The sequence below is a fragment of the Nannospalax galili genome, unplaced genomic scaffold, assembly GCF_000622305.1.
Source record: "Nannospalax galili isolate Female #2095 unplaced genomic scaffold, S.galili_v1.0 scaffold475, whole genome shotgun sequence".
Classification (NCBI taxonomy): domain Eukaryota; kingdom Metazoa; phylum Chordata; class Mammalia; order Rodentia; family Spalacidae; genus Nannospalax; species Nannospalax galili.
In genome coordinates this window covers 1,290,110-1,312,576 of record NW_008339435.1, presented here as the reverse complement: position 1 = coordinate 1,312,576, position 22,467 = coordinate 1,290,110, and the positions used below count along the sequence as shown (strand labels likewise).

Here is a 22,467-nt window from a genome sequence, read left to right as displayed (position 1 = left end):
CTGCCATGTGGGGGCTGGCAATGGAACCCGGGTCCTCTGCAAGAGCCGCTGATGCTCTTAACTGCTGAGCCATCTCTCTAGTTCCATTCTATGCAAAACTTTGAAGGCCTACTGATGGCCTTTTCAGTTTCCTCAGAGTCCTAATTGACTTTCCATCCCTTTTCTTTTTACTTCAGAGTTACATTCCTAGAGAAACAAGGCATTTGTTCAGGGCTGGGCCTCTACATCAACATGTGTGTGGCAGTCTGCTAAACTGGTCCCTACAATTGGAAAATATTTAATCCTTTGATTTGTCCATCTCTGCAGTCTCCTCAGACACCTTCAAGCTATAGACATGAGGCCAGGAGTAGACCTAGAGATATAAGTAGGGAAATTTCCTCTGAAAGCCACATTATAATGTTCCTTCTTTTTACATAAGAGCTATGAAGCTGCTGTCATCAGCAGCTCACCCAACATACTCCTGCTCTGACTCTTTTCCAGGAGTCAGGGTTAGTTTAAGAAAAAGCCTCTTGCTAGAAGCCATGACCTCGTACTTTTATCCCCTCCATCTGGTGTGCGGCCTCATGGGGCTGTGCTGCTATGCAGGAGGTGAGCAATGGAATTCTTTAGATGATGACTTCTGAGCCCACATGTGGAGGCAGTTGGGGGTGGGAAGCAGGAGAGCAGTGAGAGCCAAGATCGATGGACCAAAAAGTAAGGTTTGCTGGGGGAGAAATCCTGACTATAGGTACAATGTTTTTCTGAGGTGTTCTTTCCCTAGATGAAGCAGGGGCCAGGTCAGAGAACTGTAGCTTCCCAATCTGTGACTGATGAATACTGTGTTCCTGCAGCTTTCCCTTCTGCCTTCTCAGCTGGGGCGCACCAGTGGGATAGGTAGGGTATTCGAGGGCTTATGCCGTCTCTAACCAAATGCATTCCAAGATGGAACAGGGAAGGGTTGTGTTGGAGCTGTTTTTTCTCACTGTCTTAGACTTAAACTGAGGTCCAGATTTTGAGTGAGGGTGGGAAGAGGGATTGAAAGAGGCAAAAATTTTTGATTCAGTGAAGTCTGTTGTCTGCCTCATCTCATAGGTTTTTCTCTGCATCATACATGTCCTTTGCTTTCAGGTGTGTCCAACCTGTGGCCCATATGCACCTGCATGCAGATGGTGCCATGAACATGGCCCAACCTAAAGCATGAGGGGATCTTTGTGATTTTTTTAAAAACTTGATTGCACAGTTCTCAAGCATGAACTTTGTAGGTAACAATGTTGTGCTGCAAAGTCAAAAGGTCAGACATGCCTGGGAGATGAACTGCTTGTCTCTAGAGGCCTTGGGATCTGTACTAGACCATAAGTAGGCTGGGGCACAGTGGTGTTCTAGCACTCCCACTCCCTGCTCTTATTTTCCTGGTCCAGGAGTTGATGGTGGTTTTTAAAAGAATGGAGTCTCAAGGGGCTGGAGAGATGGCTCAGCAGTTAAGAGCACTAGTTTTTTTTTGCAGAAGACCCGGATTTGAATCCCAGCACCCACATGGTGGCTAACAACTATCTATAACTCCAGTTCCAGGGTATCTGACGCCCTCTTCTGTCCTCTGTGTGCACTGAATGACATGGGTGTGCTTACACATATGCAGACATTAACACTCATACACATAAAATAAAAATGAGTAAATTTTTAAAAATAAATAAATAAAAGAATAGAGTCTTGAAGGGGATAGTAATACAAGCCCAAAGTTTTAATCATATCTTCTTCCGCTCTGTCTATGCATTGAGAATCACTGGAAAAGAACTTAGAAAGAATTAAAACAAAAATTTTAATGCCAATCTGAAGAATGGGATGGGGCTACAAAGAGCAGAGCTGTTTAAGTGGAGAATACTTTGTAGAGTGACCACTTGATAGTAACAATAACAGCTGCAAAAGTGGTGAAGAGGATGAGCTGATGAGGTTTGGTACCCATTAGGCTATGTCTCTGTAAACTCTGCTCAGACACTTTGCTGGCAGCCTAGGACTCCTTTCTGGCTTGGACATGTTTTAGCAGTTTCTGTTCTCAAGTGCTGGAACTCTGGCACCCCTAATCCTAGCATCCTCAGGCTTTGAGTATACAGGATTTGAAGCTAGGAAACTAGGTTTGTATTCTGGCTGGGTCATTCACTGAACCTGTCTGAATGGCACCTATAAAACAGAATAACTCCTGCCTCACAACTCCTGGGGTTATTGTGAGAATTATATGTATGCACAAGCATTTTGTGAACAAAAAGGCTTTTTGTGAGCATTATATGTTATTCTTGGGAAAGTCCCACCTTGGAATTTCTCAAAGAATAAAATTATGGATGAAAACTGTCATTTTTCTTCACTCAGCACAGCCTTTCTGTTTGGTCATGGCTGCCTACAGAGGCTGGTGGTATTGACACAAAGTCACCAAATTTTTCTTCCTTTGGTCAAAGAATTCCCATGTCCAGCTTCTATATCCTTACATTCATGGGTAAAATGGAAGTTACTTCAGAGCTAGGGAGTAAAAGAGACTGCTTATCTTACATTTTCAAGTCCTGACTAAAATATCTTATGTAAGTAGCCACAAAGATTCTTAGAGATAGTTCAGATTATGCATGGGAAGTAGGGTGAGTTTATAAACTCTTCTATCCCTTTTACCTTGAGGTTAGGTTAAGGCTTGTTACTGACATGCTACTGGCTATCGCCTGAAACCTGTCAATCATCCAAAGAGAAAAACAGCTTCTGAGAAAGCTTAGTTCAGTTCAGCAACTGTGACATATTTACCCTCATAAAGCTACAGCTTATACTCTCCTAGTGCCTCTCTCTTACAGAGATCATTTTGGAATCCAAAGTTATCTTGTTCTAACCCCGTAAGACTTCAAAATAGCTGGTCACAAACAGCAAACTCAGAAACTACACATACATCAAAGAAGTCACAGGAGACTGGCCCATCGTTCAGAGCACATAGGATGTGCACCTCTCTGCCTCGAGGGTGAACCACTTTGAGAAGTTGTAACAGCCTCAGCCACTCTGCTTGGGTGGCAATTCTCCACCCTTGATCTCTTCTCATTATGCCCTTTCCGAATCCTTCCTCACTACCTCCCAGGGGAATACCAGTTCCCAAAACAAACATCTCATTGCCTGTTGATAATGTAGTTTTGTAACATTCCCTGGTTGTAGCTGACCCTGTTGTTGGTATGATTTTTTGAAGGATCTAGTTGCTTATTTTTAATTGTTGGAAAGGTGGAACTACTATAAATTCCTATGCTGAGAAAAGCTATGTGTGTGTGCATATAGGTGAACCTCCTGCACATGAGTATGTGTATGTCCTGATATGCATATAAGTGAACCTCCTGCACATGGGCATGTGTATGTCCTCATGGCTGTGCTCAGGCTGACGAGGGCAAAAAGTAATAAGGAAGCAAGTCTTTCTTATTTTCCAACGTTGCTTCAAAGATGCCCAGCACCCCCCTCACCCCTCCCAGTAGCAGGCAGTTCCCAAGTGGAAGGTGGGGGCAGAGGCCTCCACCAAGGCCATCAATAACCAGGTGTGAGCTACAGGTCTCTGTGTAATGTGAAGCTCTCCCGTATTTCATTTCTGCACCCAGGGGGCGGCTCTGTAGGATTGCTTACGGAGAGCTCTGTGTCTGGCACCTCTCTCCACAAGGCCCAGGCGCCCAGGGTCCCACCGACCTGCCCAGGAATGCATCGCATTGTTCTCTGGTGCTGTAATTTGGCCGCAGGAGCTGGACTGAATGCCTCGCAGGGATGAGAATCATACTCTCCCTGACTTCCTCCCTTCTCCCCAGCTAGCTGGTGCTTCTGCCCTATGACCACTGAGAGCATTTAAATAAGAATTTCAGAAAGGGGAGGGGGATCCTGATTATCTGTCTTCTATTAAGCCATACAGAAACTCATGTCTTGAGTGGGTCTGAGAATTTGGCAAAGGGCTTGGTGGTTGGTGTTCTTGATAAAGGATGTGGAAGAAAAGGGAAGAAATGGTCTCTTGCTTGCAATGGAGAGGAATAGAAATGAGTCTGTGAGTACTCATAAATTAGAGCTACAAAGCTTTTTACAAACAGACTCCGAGAGTAGTGCTTTCTTCTTTTCATTTTGCAGCATTACTCTAATGAAGAGTGAAGAGTAGATCTTCTCTGTAGTACTAGGGAAAGGCTGGCATTCTTAGTTTTTGTTTCTTGTTTGTTTGAGACAGGGTCTGACTTTTTACTCTAGCTCACTGTGTAACACGGGCTGAGTGCAAACACACAATAATCCCCCTACTTCAGCCTCTCAGAATGCTGGGATGATAAGCATAAGCCACCACCCCTGACTCTTCTAATTAAAAGAAATTGGCTACAGGCTGTGCAGCTAAGGTACTTCATTCATGGGACCTGTAGAGATCCTAATAGCACTAAAGGATAGAAATAATATCTTGTAAGTTGACTTTGTATCCAAATAACATTTGCAGTATACCTAACTATTTATCAAAAGGTAAGAAAAATGAGAACCAACAAGAAGGAATGGAAGAGAAGAGAGGCTAAGATACTGCTGATGGAGGACAAGCCCCTACTAGATAGAAGACAGATGGAAGAGGGGGTGTGTGGAGGCAGAGTAAGGGCATAGCAGCACAGCTAAACAGAGCTCTGACCACACCAAATCCAGTTCTTGTTTTGTTGCTTGTTCCGAGTAAACTGGTTTCTGTTTCTATCATGCAGAATGAACTCCAGTTGTCTAAAGCCAACCGGAATGCAGAGACTAGCTGGGGACTAAGGAAATTGTGTGGTAATCATTCCTTCTTGGGACTATACAGCTCCTTTCTCTCACTTGACCACCTCATTTTATAAACTTCTCACTCCCTGGACAACTTATTTTTCTCTTAACCATTTATAAGAGGTTGCAATACTTACATCTTTATCAGCTAGAATATGGAGTCTACAGAGAGTAATATGAGATGTTAGAAGGTATCTACCACTTATTTTCATAAGGTAACCAAAAATCACAGAGTAGCAAATAAAGCACAGGTAGATTTAACTCAAGATGACTTCCTGTAGAAGGCCTATCCCATCATTGATGTGGTAACTTGGATATTCTTGTAAGGACAGGGGCTAGCTGGGATATGAGGCCCTTCCCAGCAGTCTAGTATACAAGGCAGTATTTGTAAAGTCACTCAACACAGCCTTGAACTCAGACTGACCATGACCCTGTACCTCACCACTATTAGGAAGCTCTCCTCTTTTTAAATTCAGCCCAAGATGTCAGAAGCTTTTCTCTTCTCCTCCCATTTCCCCTCCCTAATACCACCACTGGCCCATCAGTTATCCAGTTGACTCCACTCTGCAAGGAAGACATTCTCTTGGCCTGACTCATTCAGTCCCATTTCTCCAGTCATCCCCTCACCACAGACCACAAGGGCCCTGACTAGCTCATGTTTTGTGTTAATGGATGTGAAACTGGAGCAAATCCTCACACCAAAAGAAAAACCAGCCTAAACTCTCCCACACAGGTCTCAGCAGGTTACACAAATATTAGTCCTATCATCCAAATAAATCTGTCTCTGTGGCCACAGCTAGGGCCCCCCTAACCTCCTACTGCCTGAGCAGAATACAGTTATTCCACAAACATCTGAGGACCCTATTATATGTTGAAGAGGAACCCAAGAAAGGAAAGAGGGCCTATATCCAGTTCCTTGTGAATGCACCTTAACCTACAGCCTGTTTTCAAGACAGTCCTAAATTAGAGTTCTTTGAGAAGTTATAATGTGCTTGACCAATCAGGGACCTTGATGAAGAGTATCTGCTGGCTGGAGTTTGGGACACAATTAAATCTCAGGATCTGAGGTAGGTATGTCCCCTCATTTTATGAATGAAAAAACAGAGATTTGGAGATTTTAAATACCCTGCTGAAAATATAAAAAGCAGTAGGTGACATAGTTGTGATTAAACCCAGGTCTGTCTGCAAATTTCTGCAAATAACTGCAAATTTCTACACTACTGCTGTTTATCAGTAGGCAAGAAGATAACCACTGCCCAGGTCACATAAGACTGGGCCATCAAAGCTTCAGATCCCATGTCCTGCCAACTAGCTTACTATGTTTGCTGTCTCTAGAGAGTCCACTACTGTATGCCTAGTTAGGCAATGGTTAGTAGTATAGAAAGAACGCTTCCCTGTTTAAGCCAATCACGGGATGAACAATAATAATCAGTGGACTTGGAGAGTCACTAAATAAAGACTTGCTGAGTAAATGGGGGAAGGCTACTGCCTTCTAAGCTGATTACCACTTTGGCCCCAGCCCCAGCTCTTTCTTTATGTAGCTACTGGCTTTTGCCCCTACCTTCAAAGGTTAGAATTGTCTCCTAAAGAATTGCCAAAGGCAGAGCTTTCTATCTTGTTAGTATACAATGATTCTCACATAGCCCTTTGAGATCACATGTGCTTACCCCCTCCACCCTCTGTGAGCTACCTGCCTTTTACTCAGTCTTTTCCAAATCTACCTAATCTCCAAAATAATTGATTGGGGGGAAAAGGCCCAAGACTGAGCCAGACTTTCTATATTATTCTCTCATAGTTATGTTCCAGAGCTCTAATGATCTCTCACACTTGAGAGTCACTGCATGCCACCTCTCAACAGGCAGCAAGTGAGCAGACTGCTGTCTGATAATAGGTTGAACAGGAGGTGTGGAAAATATATATTTGTATAGTTCATGATTCCCTCTACCCTGCAAAACCAGTAGTTTATAAACTGTATATAAGCATGTGAACGGAACCTTGTCCATTGTGGCTGTCCTCTAGCAGTCTCAGGTTCTCAACAGTAGAGTACTATAGCCTAAGATTGCCCCTCCAGGGAAGGGACATGCAGTTTTTACCTCTGTTCTACCTATCCTCAGCTAGAGTAGGATCAAAAAAAAGGACACTACCTCCAGGTCCCTTTCCTCTCACACACCCGAGGAGTATCAGAAAATCAGTGCAAGGGAAAGGGAAATTGAGCCTTGACCAGGTATTTCAGTGCAACTCAAATCCCTCTGAAGATTGACCCCTACCTCTTCTATTCTCCCTTCAAACCTCCTGAGGGAAAATCAGGGAGCCACTCAGTTTCTTAATATCTCCTATCAACTCCTTTCCAGGGCTAAGGAACCAGCCAGGACACCAGGGTCCCTTTAGATCACTCTCCAAGTCCTTAAACAGAAGCTGTAGCAGCCCAGGATTTAGGGTGGAAGGTGTGCATGCAAGGATCTTGTGCTTTTGAGTTGGAGGCTTGAAGTGGAGGGATGAGTGAGGTATCAGTGTTCAGGTCTGGTCCAACCACTCTGCTTTCTTGGGGGCCTTGCAAGTGTGGACGTCCACAGTGTTTCTGCACTCCTTGCACCGTACAGCACAGCACCAGTGGAATTTGCACTCACACTGGGTGACACGGGTGACTCGAGTTGTGTCATACCCTCGGCCGCAACACATGATTTCACAACCATCTGTTCCTTTAGATGTCTTGCTGCAGACACGACCTGCAGTACCTAGGGAACCTGAGTTGGGGAAAGAAACCAAGAGAACCAAGTTACCTCTTATTTTGGCCACTCTGAGCATCCTTATATTCTTAAGAGGAAGCTATAAAGAATCTCTTTCTGAAAATGCCACCAGCCAAAATAATCATCATCTCATTCATTGCCCTCTGGTCCAGGTTCATTTCTTTCCACTGCCAAACTTCCCCAAAGGTCACTGATTTCACCTTCAGTTCTAGGTGAGGCCTAATTGGGGGGCAGGGGGCGAGGAGAGGCATGACATCATATATTGTCTGGGTTCAAATTCCACTTCTGCCACTTCCATCATTGTGGTGATTTAACATGTTAATTAATGTGCCTGGGCCTCAGTTTTCTTATATAAAAGTGTACATAAAATAGCAACACCTAGCCAGATGTGGTGGCACATGCCTATAACCACACCGTACAGGATGCTGAAGCATGAGGATCACTTTGAGTTCTAGGCTAGGCTGGACTGTGTAGGGAGTTTGAGGCCAGCCTGGGTTACATAGTAAGATCGTGTCTCAGGGAAACAAAAACAACTCAATACTAACTTAATAGATTGTTGTGTTGTATTTCTGTCCAACAGAGGTGAGCTGATTAGCATGGCTGGCTGGAAGCATATCTCTAGGGAGTTCCTGAGGAATAGCTCTTACAGAGGAATTCTTAAAGGGCAGGACAATGTTTTCTCCCTGCACAGGGAATACTCAGAACTTCATTCTGATAGATATCAGAAAAAAAAATCCTGTCAGAAATAATTAAGCCAGAGAATTCTGGAGGTGCTTGTTCCTGTAGAGTACCTACTGCATCCTTTTCCTAGTAACAAGGACCCAGAAATGGGAAGTGACTGGCCTGGGAGTTCAAGAAGAGAGTGGAATCACTGATTTCAATTGCAGTAGTCTACAGCCCATTGGGATATGGGGAGAAAATGGAGAACTTGTTTGTTTTTTATCTTATTGGTTTAAAACCTCTATTTCAGGGATAGGAGTATAGCTCAGTTATCATATGCAAAGCCCTGGGTTGGGTTCCCAGCACTTGTAATAACAATGATGATGACAACAATAAAAATATATATACAACATGCATAATTTATAGTATACATACTAGTACAGTAAAATGTATATATAAGTAAATATAGGTACAAGCTCAATTTTCTTTCTTTTTTAAAAAGTTAATTGCTATCTATTTGTGTGTGTGTATGTGTGTGGGTATGTATGTGCCACCAGTGTACATGTGGAGGTCAGAGAAAATGTGTAGGAGTTGGTTCTCCTCTTGTACCATGTGAGTCCTGGGCTCAAACTTAGGTCAACAGGCTTGGAGGAAGTGCCTGTATCTGCTGAGCCATCTCACTAGCCCTCAGTTTTCTTTTTTAAAGATTTATTTTATCATTTATGTGTGTGTGCCCTCACTTGCATGTATGTATGCATGTGTGTGTGCAAGCATGTGCATGTGGGTACCCACATAGGGTAGAAGAGGGCATTGGGTGCCCTGGAGCTTGAGTTACGGGTGGTTGTGAGCTGCCTGACATGGGTGCTGAGAACCAAACTCGGGTCATCTGGAAAAGCAGCAAACACTGGTTTTTTTTAAATTAATTTTATCATTTCTATTTTATGTGTATGAACATATTGCCTACATGCGTGTAAGTGCACCTGTGCTGTGCAATGCCCGATGAGGTCAAAGAGGGCATTGAATTTCCCTGGAACTGGAGTTAAGAACAGTTGTTAGCCACCATATGGGTGCTGAGAATCGAACTTGAGTCTTCTGCAAGGGCAGCCAGTGCTCTTAACCACTGAGCAATCTCTCCAGCCTGCAGCAAGCACTCTTAACCACTGAGCCATCCCTCCAGTCCCCTTAGTTTTAACAATAGTAATAGACACTCCAGAATGTTAGCAGATTATTGCTATAGACTGTGGGCTGACTAGGCTGCTACATATGTTATTCTCCCAACTCCCAAGGGCGGGTCTTAAATCTTTCTCTCAGACACCAGAAACCTCTTCTGCATTCTGGAACTATGCTGTCCAGTGTAGTAGCCACCAACTACATGTGGTCTTTAAAATTCAATAAATTAAAATTAGGTAAAGTAAAACATAGAGCTTTTGAGTTGGACTAACTACACAGCAGTCTCTCATCTTGTTTATGGTTTCACTTTCTATGGTTCCAGTTACCCAAGGTCAACTGTAGTTCCAAATGAATTAAATGGAAGATCCAGAAATAAACAATGAAAAGTTCTAAATGATTTATTACATTGTTACTAAAATTGTTCTTTTTGTAACTCAGTGGTCGAACACTTGCCTAGCATGTGCAAGGTCCTGGGTTAGCTCAGCAAACTGCCGAAGAAATGGTTCTATTTTATTATTTGTTATCATTGTTCCTCTCTATCACGCCTAAATTAAACTTTACTGCAGGGATGTATGTGTAAGAAAAAGCACAGTGTATATACAGTTTAGTACTATGCAGTTTCAGGCACCCACTGCAGATCTTGGAACACACCCCATATAGGAAGACTGCGAGATTTTGAGTATGCAGCCATCACATGTAGCTAGCTGCTACTGTGCTGGAGAAGACAGCAATGAAGATTTCAGTCACTGCAGAAAGTTTACTAGCTCAGCACTGATTTGGAGGGAATACCTGGCTCCATATTCCTGGGATGACTTACATCCTTTGAATTCTTTTGAGTTATTTATTTATTTAATTTTATGTGTATGCGTGTATCGCCTGCATATAGGTAAGTGCACCCACGTCATGCAGTGCCTGCAGAGGACAGAAGAGGCTGTCAGATCCCCTGGAACTGGAGTTACAGACAGTTGTTAGCTGCCATGTGGGTGCTGGGATTCAAACCCGGGTCTTCTGCAAGAACAGTCAGTGTTCTTAACCACTGAGCCATCTCTCCAGCCCCGAATTCTTTGAGTTTTATAAGACCTAATGTTATGCCTCTGAGAAAAATTAACAAGCATATGACTCACCCTCCCTCCTAACTCCAAAGATCCTTCCCCAAAGGTTTATCTTAGATACAGTAAAACTGGCTTATAGTTTGGATGCTATGAAATCATGCTCAGGCATCCAGACACAAATCCTTGGAATTAGACATGGAAAAACTACCTATTGTCAGAAAATAACTTGAGATGTCCAAAGGCCCCCACTCCAATCTTTTTTCTTCTAGTACTCTACAAAGTTCCTTTCCATTGCTCCAGTAGAGCGCCACCCTGTGTCATTGAACTGAGCTACGTGACTCACCAGGAATGATGGTGATGATGAGTGAAAAGCAGTACAGAAGACAGCCGAGGTTTGGAGCTCCATTTACCCAAATCCTGACTATTGATTCTGCAGAAAAGAGCCTGGGAGTCCCTTGGCAGGAACCAGAAGAGAAGCAGTTCTGTTGTCCTACATATTGTTCCTGCTTTAACCTATCTGGACCAGAAATGATGAGCCAGGATGGCAGCTTCCACCCTCTTGGAGAAATGCCCTGTCACTTTCCTGCGTTTCCTGAATTCCAGCACACACATCCAGAACAGACTGAAGAACAATCATTTCCTACTTGCTCTCAAGCATTTGCTACTTTACCTGCCTCTCTGCAGGGATCTCCTCTTCCCTTGCTTCCCTCACTACATTAGGAACCCGCAGTGGCAGCAAAGGCCTTTCAAGATCATTCATGGCCTACTCCAACCTATCTTTCTACCTTGACTCTCCCTTGCCAGACATCTTTATTAAGTCAGATTGGTCTGCCCCATCCCTGGAACAGATTCTGTGCTTTCCCACCTATCACTCTGCTTATTTCAGGAGAATTTCTGCTTATTTTCTCTAGCTCTCTTGACACTTTAAGAAGCAGGTTAAATTCCCCGTGCACAAGTAATTTTATCTTTATTTTTATTTCTTCAACCATCTCTATTTGAAGTTACATTTGCTCACTCATTAAATCTCTTTTGTTTCTTTCTTACAGTGCAAGGGATCAACCCCAGGGCCTTGGATATGCTAGGCAAGTGCTATCAACTGAGCTTTATTTCCAGCCCCCATCTCATTGTGTTAGCTAGACTGTCAAGAGCCAGAGGCTTAGTGCTACAGCCTATGTAGCTCATACCTTGCTCAAAACTGACATCAGGTGGCTCTGAGTAGTAGCTACTATAGCCCAGATGTTGGGAATACAGTAGAATGATATAGAACCTCAGGATTCAAGGATGAGTCACCCCCTTCTATTTGTGCAGCCTTGGGCACCACCAAACTCCGGTCCTGGTTTTCATGCAGGGAGGTGACTGGCCCTGCTTCCTTAACTCCTGCAAATGGCCAGGCCCTGGTAAACCAGCAGTGCCTACATTAATACCTGGGCTCCATGTCTTTGCCTGCTGCCTTTCTCACCTGCAGCCTTGTCCAAGACACAGTAGTCTGGAGAGTTATCAAAGTAGACAAGGTCAGTTCGGGTGGCACGACGATAGCCTTGGCGGGCTGCTGTGAAATTGGCACCATCCTGGGTGGCCGTCACCTGCACAGCCCCATCATAGCGCCTACGCAGGTAATCACCTGTGCGGCGGAAGTCTGAGAGTGCACGCCAGCAGGTTCGCAGAGTACAGGAGCCACTCACACCATGACACTTACACTCCAGCTTCAGAAATCTTCGCACAGCCTAGAGGAGAGGAGCGAGGTCAGGGAGAGACTTAGGTCAGGGCACTTTTTAATCATCCTTAGGACCAAAAGCCAGGGGTTCTCTGAGCTCTGCTGGCTCAGGCCTGCTGGTTGGGCGCTTGGTGGTTCTCTGTCATATCAGATCCCACCTATTCTTCCTGATCAAGGTAGAGAATCTCCTCTTCCAGGAAATCTTCCTGGACCAATAGTACTTGGCCCTTCATGACTGCTTGCTGGGCTTTTGAGCTGTACAATTCTGTTCATGATTACAGCTTGCACATCCTTTAGCTCTCCTGTGTTTTAGAGGGCCGAGTGCCATGCTGTCTGTTTCTGTAGTGTCACTTTTCAGCACAGTCTATAGACCCTGCTTAAATACCAGTGAATAGTTTAGGACAATTATCTGAATTTCTCAATTTTTATGAAAACATTGTATCCTTTTTTCCCATCTTTCTTTTTGAGACAGTTTCCCCTGTAGCCTCAGCTGGCTTGGAACTCACTATGTAGACCAGGCTGGACTGGAACTCACAGAGATTCACCTGTTTCTGCATCCCAAGTGCTAGGATTACAGGCATGTGCTACTGCACCTGGCTTGTTTGTTTTTTCCTTTTTAAGAAGTGCTGGGCTAACTGGCGCTACAGGGAGACCCTGTCTCAAAAAAAAAAAAAAAAAAAAAAAAAAGGCCAAAAACAACAAAAAAGGAGCTACCTTGGGGCCAATGAGATGGCTTCAGTGAGTAAAGGTGCTTGCTGTGCAGGCCTGGCTACCTGAATTTGATTCCCCAGAACCAAGTAAAGGTGGAAAGAGAGAACCAACTCCATGGAGTTGTCCTCTGACCTCTACACGTGCACCCATACACATACATCATGTATACACACAACAGTAACAATAAAAAATAATTTTTTAATCCCAGCACTTAGGAGTCAGAGGTAGGTAGATGGGTCTCTGTGAGTTCAAAGCCAGCCTGATCTACATAGTGAGTTCCAGGCCAGCTGGGGCTACAGGGAGACCCTGTCTCAAAAAGACCAAATAATAATAATAATAATTTTAAAAATAAAATTTAAAAATAGGCTACTTTTGGGTTTTGGAGACGGTTCAGCAGGTCCATGTACTTGCTGTGCAAGCATGAGGACCTGAGTTTAAATCCCCACAATCTATGTAAAAAGCTGGGCATGGCTGTGGCTGGAGAGATACTCAGAAATTAAGAGCAACTGCTACTCTTGCGTAGGACCCAGATTCAGTTCCTACACCCACATGGCAGCTCATACCACCTGTAACTTCAGTTCCAGGAGTTCTGATATCTTCTTCTGGTCTCTACAGGCACTGTGTGAACATGCTACACATACATACATGCAGGCAAAATACTTATAAAATAGAAATAAACTGGGTGTGGTGGTGCACGCCTTTAATTCTAGCACTGTGGAGGCAGAGGCAGGCACATCTCTGTGAGGCCAGCCTGGTCTACATAGCAAGTTCCAGGCCAGCTGCAGCTACAGGGAGACCCTGTCTCAACACCTCCCCAAATAATTAAAAAATATGTTTTAAAAGTAAGGCATGGTAGTGTGCATGTCTGTAAAACCCAACACTGTAGGGAGGCTGAGCCAAGATTAGAGACAGGACGATCACTGGAATTTGCTGGCCACCAGCTTAGCTCCACCCTGTCTCAATGGAAGAAGGTGAAAGTGACAGAGCAGGACACCTGACATCTTCCTCTACACTCTGTGGGCAAGTACAGGTATGTGCACTCACACACACAAATTTAAAAAAAATTAAAAGCTACTTTTTAGGCATAAGTGGCAGACACCTATAATCCTAGCACTTAGGAAACTAAGACAGGAAGATTGCCACAAAATGAGCTCAGCCTGGGCTGAAGGCAGAATGAGACCCTGTCTCAAAAACAAAACAAAGCAAACTAAACAATGAACTAGAAAGATGGTTTAATGGTTAAGAGCACTTACTCTTGCAGAGGACCTGAGTTCTGTACTAAGTACCCATGCCAGGTGCCTCACAGCTCTAGGAGGATCTGATGACTCTGGCCTCTGAGGGCACCTGGACTCACATGCACATGCCCACATAGATACACATACATATAATTAGCAAGAAATCTTAAAACAGGAAGGAACAAGGAAAGGGGGAAGGGAGAGAAGGTAGAGGAAGAAAAGGGGGTGGAAGAAGGAAAGAGTTTTCTGCTTTCTACTTTCTGCCTGTGTGAATACACGCTTGAACAAGTATTCCCATGCCCCCTTGCATTTAGGGTCCTGTGCTAGGATGTTAGAGCCTTCACCTCTTCCACCGTCACATTTAGCCTATGGTCACACAAACTGGTCACACCAGAAAAATCTGAATGTCTATATGCAGACATGAGTACTGACCGTACGACCACAGCGGTTGTTATGTAAGTTCATGAGGGCCCTGGCGTCCTTGAGCCTCTTCTCCTTGGCATCCACAAAGGCCTTAGCAAAGCGAATACCATAGTGGATGTTGTCACTGCAGCCACCCCAATCAAAGTCCCCTCGTTGGTCATGGTGTCGACCACGGGTATATGGGTCACAGCTGCACACACTCAGTTCACCCTGGCTGCAGGCCCGAGTGATTGCGTGGACCACTCCTGCTGATGAGATGGCATATACAAATGCTGCCTCCCGGCTACCTACAGAAAGGTAGAGGGGGTTCAGAAAGGGAGTTGGGTCTGTCTCCCCCAACACACACTTTTTTTTTTTATCTTACTCCATGGCCCAGCCTAGACTTGAACCCAAGATTTTTTTGTCTCAGCCTCCCTAGTACTAAGATTACAGGAATGGGCCACCATGCCCAACTCTGTCCATCCCCTTCTTTAGTCCACACAACCTCAGAAGCCTCATCTCCTCTTTTCCAGAGCTACTCACCACTCTACCCTTTCTTCAGGGTGCCCTTCCCTTTCAAGAATATCAGATCTCTCCCCACAGCCCTCACTGTTCCACTTCTTTGTACATCTGACCTCTCTGGGTTGGCCTCCATTCTGTTTCCTCTTCTTTACCCTGTGTTCCTTGCAATGAAAGCATCATGGTGAAGCTGACTGCTATCCCCTGTGCAGCTAAGCCTGCCTTAGTCAACACTCCAGGATTTTCAGCCCCACTCTGCTGGACAGTTCCCCTGCACTGCCGACCCCAACCCCGGGGTCAGCCTGTTTGGAGAAAGATGCCAGCTTCCTCTGCCTACTCTGCTCCCCTCCCTGCCCTTGAGGACAAATGATCATCACCACCAGTTCCCCTTCACTTCCAGATTTCTCGTCTCATTCCCTTTCTCCTCTACTTTCTATCTCTACTTAACTCTTTTACTGAACTGGGGCCACGCCACTGACTCTCCATATATTTACGTATCACCTTTCTGTTTATCTCTTGTTCCCATTACTATAATATTGGGATTGTGTGGGTGACTGGGTGACAACAGTGATTGTGGTAAGAACCAAATGAGCTGGTCCGAGACCTCAGCCTTAGAGTTTATGGCTGCTTCCTTGGGCTGGGGGATGGGGAAGTCAGAGAAAGAAGGGGCAAAGATGGAGGTGCTAGGGAATACTTACCTTGAGAGGGGTCCCTGCTTAGAAATCTAAAGTAGAAAGGGGCTATTCTGTCTTCTGGGCTTGCCCACAATTGTTTCTGGAATTAGGAGGTACTGTGTAGGAATGGGATGATGAAAGGGGGATCATGCATACCCTTCCAACTTACCACCCCAGGATAGGAAGGGAAAGGGATGGGGCAGCTTGGAAGAGGACCCTACTTCTGAGCATGACCCGGCCAAAGACAGTGTGGTCCCGGTCCAGTGTGGTGCAGTTCCAACGGTGATGGCGAAACTGATGCTGACACTCTCGGATCCATTCTCGGGCGCCTTCGCCCACGGAGCGCATGATATCTGGGTAACGCTGACACAGCTGCCGCTGCCGGCTCACCAAACCTGGGATGTTGTCACAGATCACTCGGGCTCCCAGTGCCCCTATGTACCTGTAATATGGAGGTGGCCTTGTCAGAGCACTGAAGGGGGGTGCATCAACAGAGAGACAAAGCAGGGAGGGGCAGATATTTAGTATCTAGACCTTGGAGAGATTCCTTCTCTTCCCCAGATATTCCCTGAGGCTGGTGGGTAGAGCCATTCCCCACAGGCTCTAAAGAAAGTTACACAGTTGCAGAAAGAGTAATTGAGTGGTCACCCATCATTACTAGTTCCCTAGCCAAAGGCCAAAGTGACACACACTCCCAGAACACAGGCCAGGCATGTGTCACATACACAGAAGCTGTGGGCTTGTCATACAAACCCATTGCCTGTTTATTTAATAAACATTAAGGTCCTCACAGAAAAATAAACTAACAAAACGAGAATCTGAGACAACACTCTTACACGCACATGTAAGAGGCACAACCCGAGTGACTGGTCAGTGAAGGCACGGTTTGGCCACAGCAGAATGAAGAGAGGGAGGGGCTGGTTGGAGGGGACACATTGGGCAATTCTGAGTAATGTTTACAGCTCTGAACCATGTAGCTAAAAAGTCCTCACTTCCAGTCCTGAAGCCCAATGAACAAGACTCCATCCCCTATCCTCCTCCCCATTCCCTTTATTTCCAGGCCCTAGGGCTTTTCTTAATTAATGAAGCTTTTAAAATCACTTTCCTCATCCTACTAAGGCACAACATCCAAGAAGGACTTGCATGAGGACTGTTTTCAGTGGGAAGCGTGAGTAAGACAAAGTGGTAAGAGTCCCACCCGGAATGGACACGCCTTTAATCCCAGCACTGACTTGGGAGGGAGGCAGAGGCAGGCAGAACTCTCAGGCCAGCTTGGTCTACATAGCAAATTTCAGGCCAGCCATGGCTACATAGTAAGACCCTATTCCATTTTTTTATTTTTAAAAGAAAGGTGGTAGAGTCCACAGTCTGCCAAGTCTGAACAATTTACCAGGTCAACCAGGATGGGCACTGAAGGATAGGTGGGTTGTCAGCATTGCTCTCAAACTGCTCAAGGTGATTTTACCTTCCCTTTCAAACATTCTTAACCCTGGATCCTACCACAGCCCAAGGAAAAAGTTTTTGAGAGAAAGCAGGAGTATATCACCCCTTTTCCCCAAGAAGCTCCCTAAAGAGATGACAGCCATTCTCTCTGTCTTGAGCTCTGCTTCTCTCCCCTTCTGTCTCCACCCCACAGCACTTTCCTTGGTCTTTTGAGCATTCACTGCTCCTTTGTCCACACACAGCAATGGACCTCTGTTGTCCCCTGTTCTGAATAGGTGGGGGCTATGGACAGCTGTTGCTACTGCACACAGAAAAACGTAGGTCCAAGCTATGAATGAGACAGTGGTTTGGAACCGGCCCCAAAGTGGGCCTAGAAGTGGGTGAGGAGAAAGACCAGCCAATGGGGGAGGGACAAGCTAACCATCCCTGAGCCCTGCCCCAGCCATACATTCCCACAGCCAGCCCTTACCCACAGACTGATCACCACTAGTGACACCAACTCAAACAAACACAAGGAGGGCTGATGCTTGCCTCTTCGGAAACTCAGCAGGACTGATGGGCCCCATCTGTCCCTAAGGAGGGGTGAGAGGGCTGGTGCTCCACGAACAAATCCCATGGAATCAGCGTCCCCAGCACTGTCCATCAGAGCAGCAGCTTCCAGGAACAAACAAAATAAACACCCCAGGCTGGGCCAAGCCGGAAAGGGCTGCCTGACGCACAGCCTGGAGTTACACCCACTGCCCTGGTGCTTTGTTTGGAGAATCAAGACCGTTGGAGTTGGAGCTGGTCCCTGTCTCACCACCGTTCTGCTTCCCTAGTTCAGCCCCAGATTACTGATCTAGGCATTGGGTGTTTGTTTTTTTAACTGGGGCTTGGAGGAGGGGGGTTGGATGGGAATGGGAGACCAATAATCCAGCCCTCGTAGACAGTCTGGAGAGGGGCAGGCCAAACTCTGGTAAAAAGGCCTTCCTGTGGTCTGACTTAAATCCATTCAGCTGCAGCCCCCATTGGTCCTTCTTATTACATCCTCAATGAGCGTGGGAACATCTGTTCAGTATCTAGAGATCAGAAGATAATTAAGTTTCCCTATTGCCATGCTTGTTCCACTAAGTAACTGCTTCAAGACCCTGCAGAGCTCAGGGCCTGCCTGCTGTCTGGTTCGCAGTACCTTATAGTTAGTGTGGGGGCCACAAATAATCTGAGCCTGAATCTGAACCCATTTCCCTCAGCTCAGTTCATGCTTTCCCAGTGCCTGCCATATGGCAATCACCGAGCTCAACTGTTAGGGACACAAAGATTTTATGATCTCCCCAGCTTATAGTGTGGGAGAAAAAGCCTGGTGTCCCAACTCTCAGAGTTTGTTTTCCCTTCCAGAAATTATTTCTGTACTTCATGACTAGATTCCTGCACTGGAGTACTCTCCACCTGCTTTTGACCAATTCACAGTCTGTCCTTTGACAAAAGTAACTCATACCCTAGTCTAGCCCCTTGTGCCTCGAAGTATGGTCCCCAGAACAGAGATTTGTAAATGCAGAGTCTCAAACTGCCACCAGCCCTCCTGAATCAGAATCTGCATGTCTTCAACCTCCCCAGTACTAAAAACAGCATCAAGCACATAGTAGGTATTAAATAACCACCAGCCTGCTCTAATCATCCCGTTTCCATCTCTCTCTAGCCAGCCATGAACTCCATTTCGGTTTTACTCCTTGTCAACACTGCCTGTCTTTATGAAGATGTCCTGTTTGTATGTCTTTTTAATAGGGCCAAGGATCCTCTTTTCTCTCCTTTTATGTGTATATCCCCCTAGTGTGAATGCTTCAACCCAACACATACAGGACTTCAAACACTGGGGTAAAACTGTTAGGCTCCTGAATCAGCTCTTAAACCACAGTGCTTGCATAGTACTTTACGGTTCACAAACCATTTTTCTGTGTAGAAATCTCAAAAACGCCATGCAAAGGCACGGTAGGGCAAGAATCTCTATTGTAGGTTTAGGAATACTGAGAGTAATCTCACTCTGTACAGGGCTACTTGGGGAAGAACCAGGATGAAGGAAGACCATCTGACTTCAAACTCCAAAGGTTATGTTGTTTTGTTTTTGTTGTTGTTTTTATTTTGGCTTGGTTTGGGTTTTTTGTTTGTTTGTTTGTTTCTTAAAAAGGGTCTATGTAGCCCTGGCTGGCCTGCTTGCTATGTAGAACAGTATGGCCTTGAATTTACAGAGATCCCCTCCTGCCTCGATTAAAGGCATGTTCCACTATGCCCAGTCTTTGTTTTTTTTGTTTAGTTTTGTTTCGTTTTGAAACAGCCTCACTGCATCCCAGACTAGTCCCAACTCATGATTCTCCTGCCTCAGCCTCCTTCGAAGTGGGATTACAGGTATGTGCCATCATACACAGGAGTAAAAGAGGCACACGGTGTTTGTCCAGAAGTAAAGCTTTCTCACTCCAAAACTGGTGTGAACTTGAGTTGTTTGTTTTGCTTTGATTTCACCATTTCTCTTCCATCCCTCACTTTCTTCATTTGTGAGAGAGGAATAATAATAGTACCTACGTCACTAGACCATTCTGGAGGTTAAAGATGACGCTCATACAGTATGTTGTCATCCTGCCTGGAACTTAGTAAGGGTTCAGTAAATGGTAATTCTTTGGGGGTAACGGTTGTGTTAATGTGATCCTTTTTGGTCCTCTCTACGAACACAGTCATCTGCTCTTGAGATTCTCATCTCCACCTTTCTTGTTTGTCACAGACTAAGAAGAAATCATTTCTTCTTCTAGCTAAGGGTAGAGAGGGAAGGAGAGGGAAGAGAAGAAAGATGGGGACAGGGATGGCCTTCTGTTCTGTAGCAGAACATAGGTACATCAAGCACAGAGAGCTGTCTCTGTCTAGGGCTCGTGCCCAATATTTGGTCTTGCTTGGTTTTTTCTTAAGGGAAGGAGAGCTAATCACCTTGGAAGCCTGACCTGCCTTCAGGTTTCCACCTTTTTCTACAAGTGGTGGCCACTGAGACATGCATCTGTGGCTACTGCAGTGACAGGTGGGGGGCAAGGAGATGGAAACCCATCTTGGCTCTGATGTCTTCCTCTATTTCATAAGAACTACTTGGTCCCTCTGTGTTCCTGGCTTCCCTTCCTAGTTCTTCCATCTAGAAGTTTTTTCAACATCTCTAATATGAACCATGCAGGGGAAGGGAGGGAGAGGGAGAAAGGAAATGGGAGAGGGCATAGTCAAGGGTAAAGATGGGAATTGGAAGAGCAGCACTTGTGTCTTCAGAAACCACTACCAGGATGTTGAGATGTCCAGAGTGCCACTTTGTCATTTAAACATCAGTTGGCTGTCTCATCAATCCAGACTATCTCAAACTGGTAAGAAGTGTTCTGGAAAGTTGCCATGTGGGCCAGATAAAGGTTGGCAGTGGGCACTTCATGCTCCCATGCTTTCTCAAGATGGACCCTGAAGATTTAAGTTCCCAGCCAAACTGAACCATGAAGGTGAAGGGGGGCTTTGATCTCACTTTGAATGCTGAAAAGCTTTTTCCTTCCGTCTCTCCTTTCCCTTTCTAAAGGAATGTTTCAAGCCAGATGTAAGATATAGGCCTCTCTGCTCCCCGCATCTGAACCCCCCTCCTTGCCTTCCCCAACACTGCAGAGATAAAAAAGATCCAAAAGAGAGATTTTTTTTTTCTTTAACAGGAAAACAGGGGTGGGGGTGGGGATGGAGAGAGCTGCATCTTGAAATGATAGGAATCTGCAGCCCAAGCTAGCTGGCCCCTCAGCCAACTACCCCTCACCCTTCCAGCCAAGATTCCTGGTCAAGAGGAGCAAAGCCACAGGGTGCAAGAAGAGAAGAGACCACACTTCACAGGGGTTGGGGTGTGCTGGTTGCAGGGGAGAAACAGCAAGGGAAGGAAGCTGGGGGCTGCATGGTAGACAGGGGCACTAGCCCACCCCAAGAGGCCAGATGAGAGGAAAGATGAGAGGATGAAATTTTTTACAGTCCAACTCTTCCCCTTTTTCTTGCCCCCCCCCCATAGCGAGAGAAAACAGCCCTTTCTGAGAAAAGATGAGTGTCATCCAGGGCTGGGGGTTCCTGGGGATGGGTGGGGAGTTCTACAAAGAACATAGGACAGACATCCAGTCCATCGGCTGTCTTTTGCCTCATCTACTCTCTTAAGAAGGGTCTGGAGACTGAGGCCCATGAGAGATCTTAGGAGAGAGAGAGAGGGCCTCAGTACTCTGAGACTCAGGAAGCCTCAGGGGCTTGGGTGGGAGTTGGGGTCATCTGGGAAAGAAGAGCAAGAAGGAGGGGGGACATCTGTGTTCCAAGTGACACCCTCAAAGTCCAGGCTGAAGACAACTGTCCCCAGTTATGCAAACTCAAGTGCTTAATTTAATTGTGGGAATTCAGGGGGTAGTTTTTGCCTCCAGTTCACATCTAAAGTTTGCGCTGGGTGCTGCTGCCTCACCCAACTGTCCTGCATTATTGTGTGGGCTAGACTCACAGAAGCCTGCCCTTGCCAGCTGCCCCCTGCTCCGCCTCCAAGGGGGAGACCTTAGATGATCCAAGGCCCTGCGGAATAGCCACTGCACGCTGCCGAGGGGAGACTGGTTCCTTGGACCCACCGCAAGAGCAAAATCAGAAGGTCGCTTCTGCTGTAAGGTTTTGAGCATAAGTAGAGGGGGCACAGCAGAGGGGCCCAGAGGACCTCAACCACTGGGCGACCTTGCTGCTGATGCCCCGCGCCCTCCTCTCCAGGCCAGTAAGACACGGCATCTCTTTCTCTAGTGTCACTCCAGACTTCTGTGTTTGTTCTGCCAGGATCGCCTCTAATTCCATCCAGGCAACAACCGGGTCCCCCCCAGCAGCCGGAGCCTAGAGCTGTACCTTCCCTGAACCTTCGCCCAGCCCTGAAAGCACTCACCACCAGGACGTGTCTACACGGGCCGGCAGTGTCAGCAGTAGTAGCAGCAACAGGCAGGCAAGACTCAGACGGGCCGAAGCCGGGGACACGTCGGGGGCCAAGGGTCTGGGCGCCGGCGCGGGGACCAGGGCGCGGGCGCGCCGAGAGGCGAGCTGCGCGGCTTCCTCCGCACCCCGCGGCTTCAGCATAGCTCCGCGAAGACTCCCGCCTTGCAGCCCGCAGGGGCGTGGACGGGCACCGTCTGGGCTTCGTCAGGCGTCTGCTACCTCACCCCTCTGGGTGGCCATGGGGATCGTGGGCGGCGGGGGACCTCGGGTCACGTGGAGTGCAGGAGCCCCCGCACAGGGTCCCGGGAGGGCGCGTGTTAGCAGGGCTCTGTGCGGCGGCAGGGGCTCCGAGGCGCGCAGTGCGGCGGCCGGAGCACGCGGACAGCCCCCGCGGCCGCAGCTCTCATTGGACGGCGCGGGGCGGGGCCG

General features: G+C 46.4%; 1 protein-coding gene across 2 annotated transcripts; it reads right to left on the bottom strand.

Annotated features, from left to right (window-relative positions):
- Positions 1 to 1,702: 1,702 nt before the first annotated feature.
- On the bottom strand, positions 1,703 to 22,438 carry Wnt2b (Wnt family member 2B). Of its 2 annotated transcripts, none has more exons than XM_008833963.3 (5): positions 21,992 to 22,438; positions 15,849 to 16,069; positions 14,465 to 14,742; positions 11,832 to 12,096; positions 1,703 to 7,487 (listed from the first exon to the last, which is right to left on the bottom strand). In XM_008833963.3, exons 1-5 carry the CDS (start codon positions 22,177 to 22,179, stop codon positions 7,258 to 7,260), a joined length of 1,182 nt encoding a protein of 393 aa, XP_008832185.1. In that variant the 5' UTR covers positions 22,180 to 22,438; the 3' UTR covers positions 1,703 to 7,257. The 2 variants fall into 2 exon arrangements, 1 of the variants encoding a protein (XP_008832185.1); XR_003849693.1 differs by having other exon boundaries at positions 7,385 to 7,487; positions 10,716 to 12,096.
- Between the last annotated feature and the right edge of the window lie 29 nt (positions 22,439 to 22,467).

Coding starts and splice junctions, on each gene's coding strand:
- Wnt2b (XM_008833963.3), bottom strand. CDS start 22,179: ATGCTGAAGCCGCGGGGTGCGGAGGAAGCCGCGCAGCTCGCCTCTCGG. Junction 16,070..21,991: donor CGTGTAGACACGTCCTGGTG/GTGAGTGCTTTC, acceptor TCCATATTACAG/GTACATAGGGGCACTGGGAG. Junction 7,488..11,831: donor TGTCTTGGACAAGGCTGCAG/GTGAGAAAGGCA, acceptor TCCCCAACTCAG/GTTCCCTAGGTACTGCAGGT.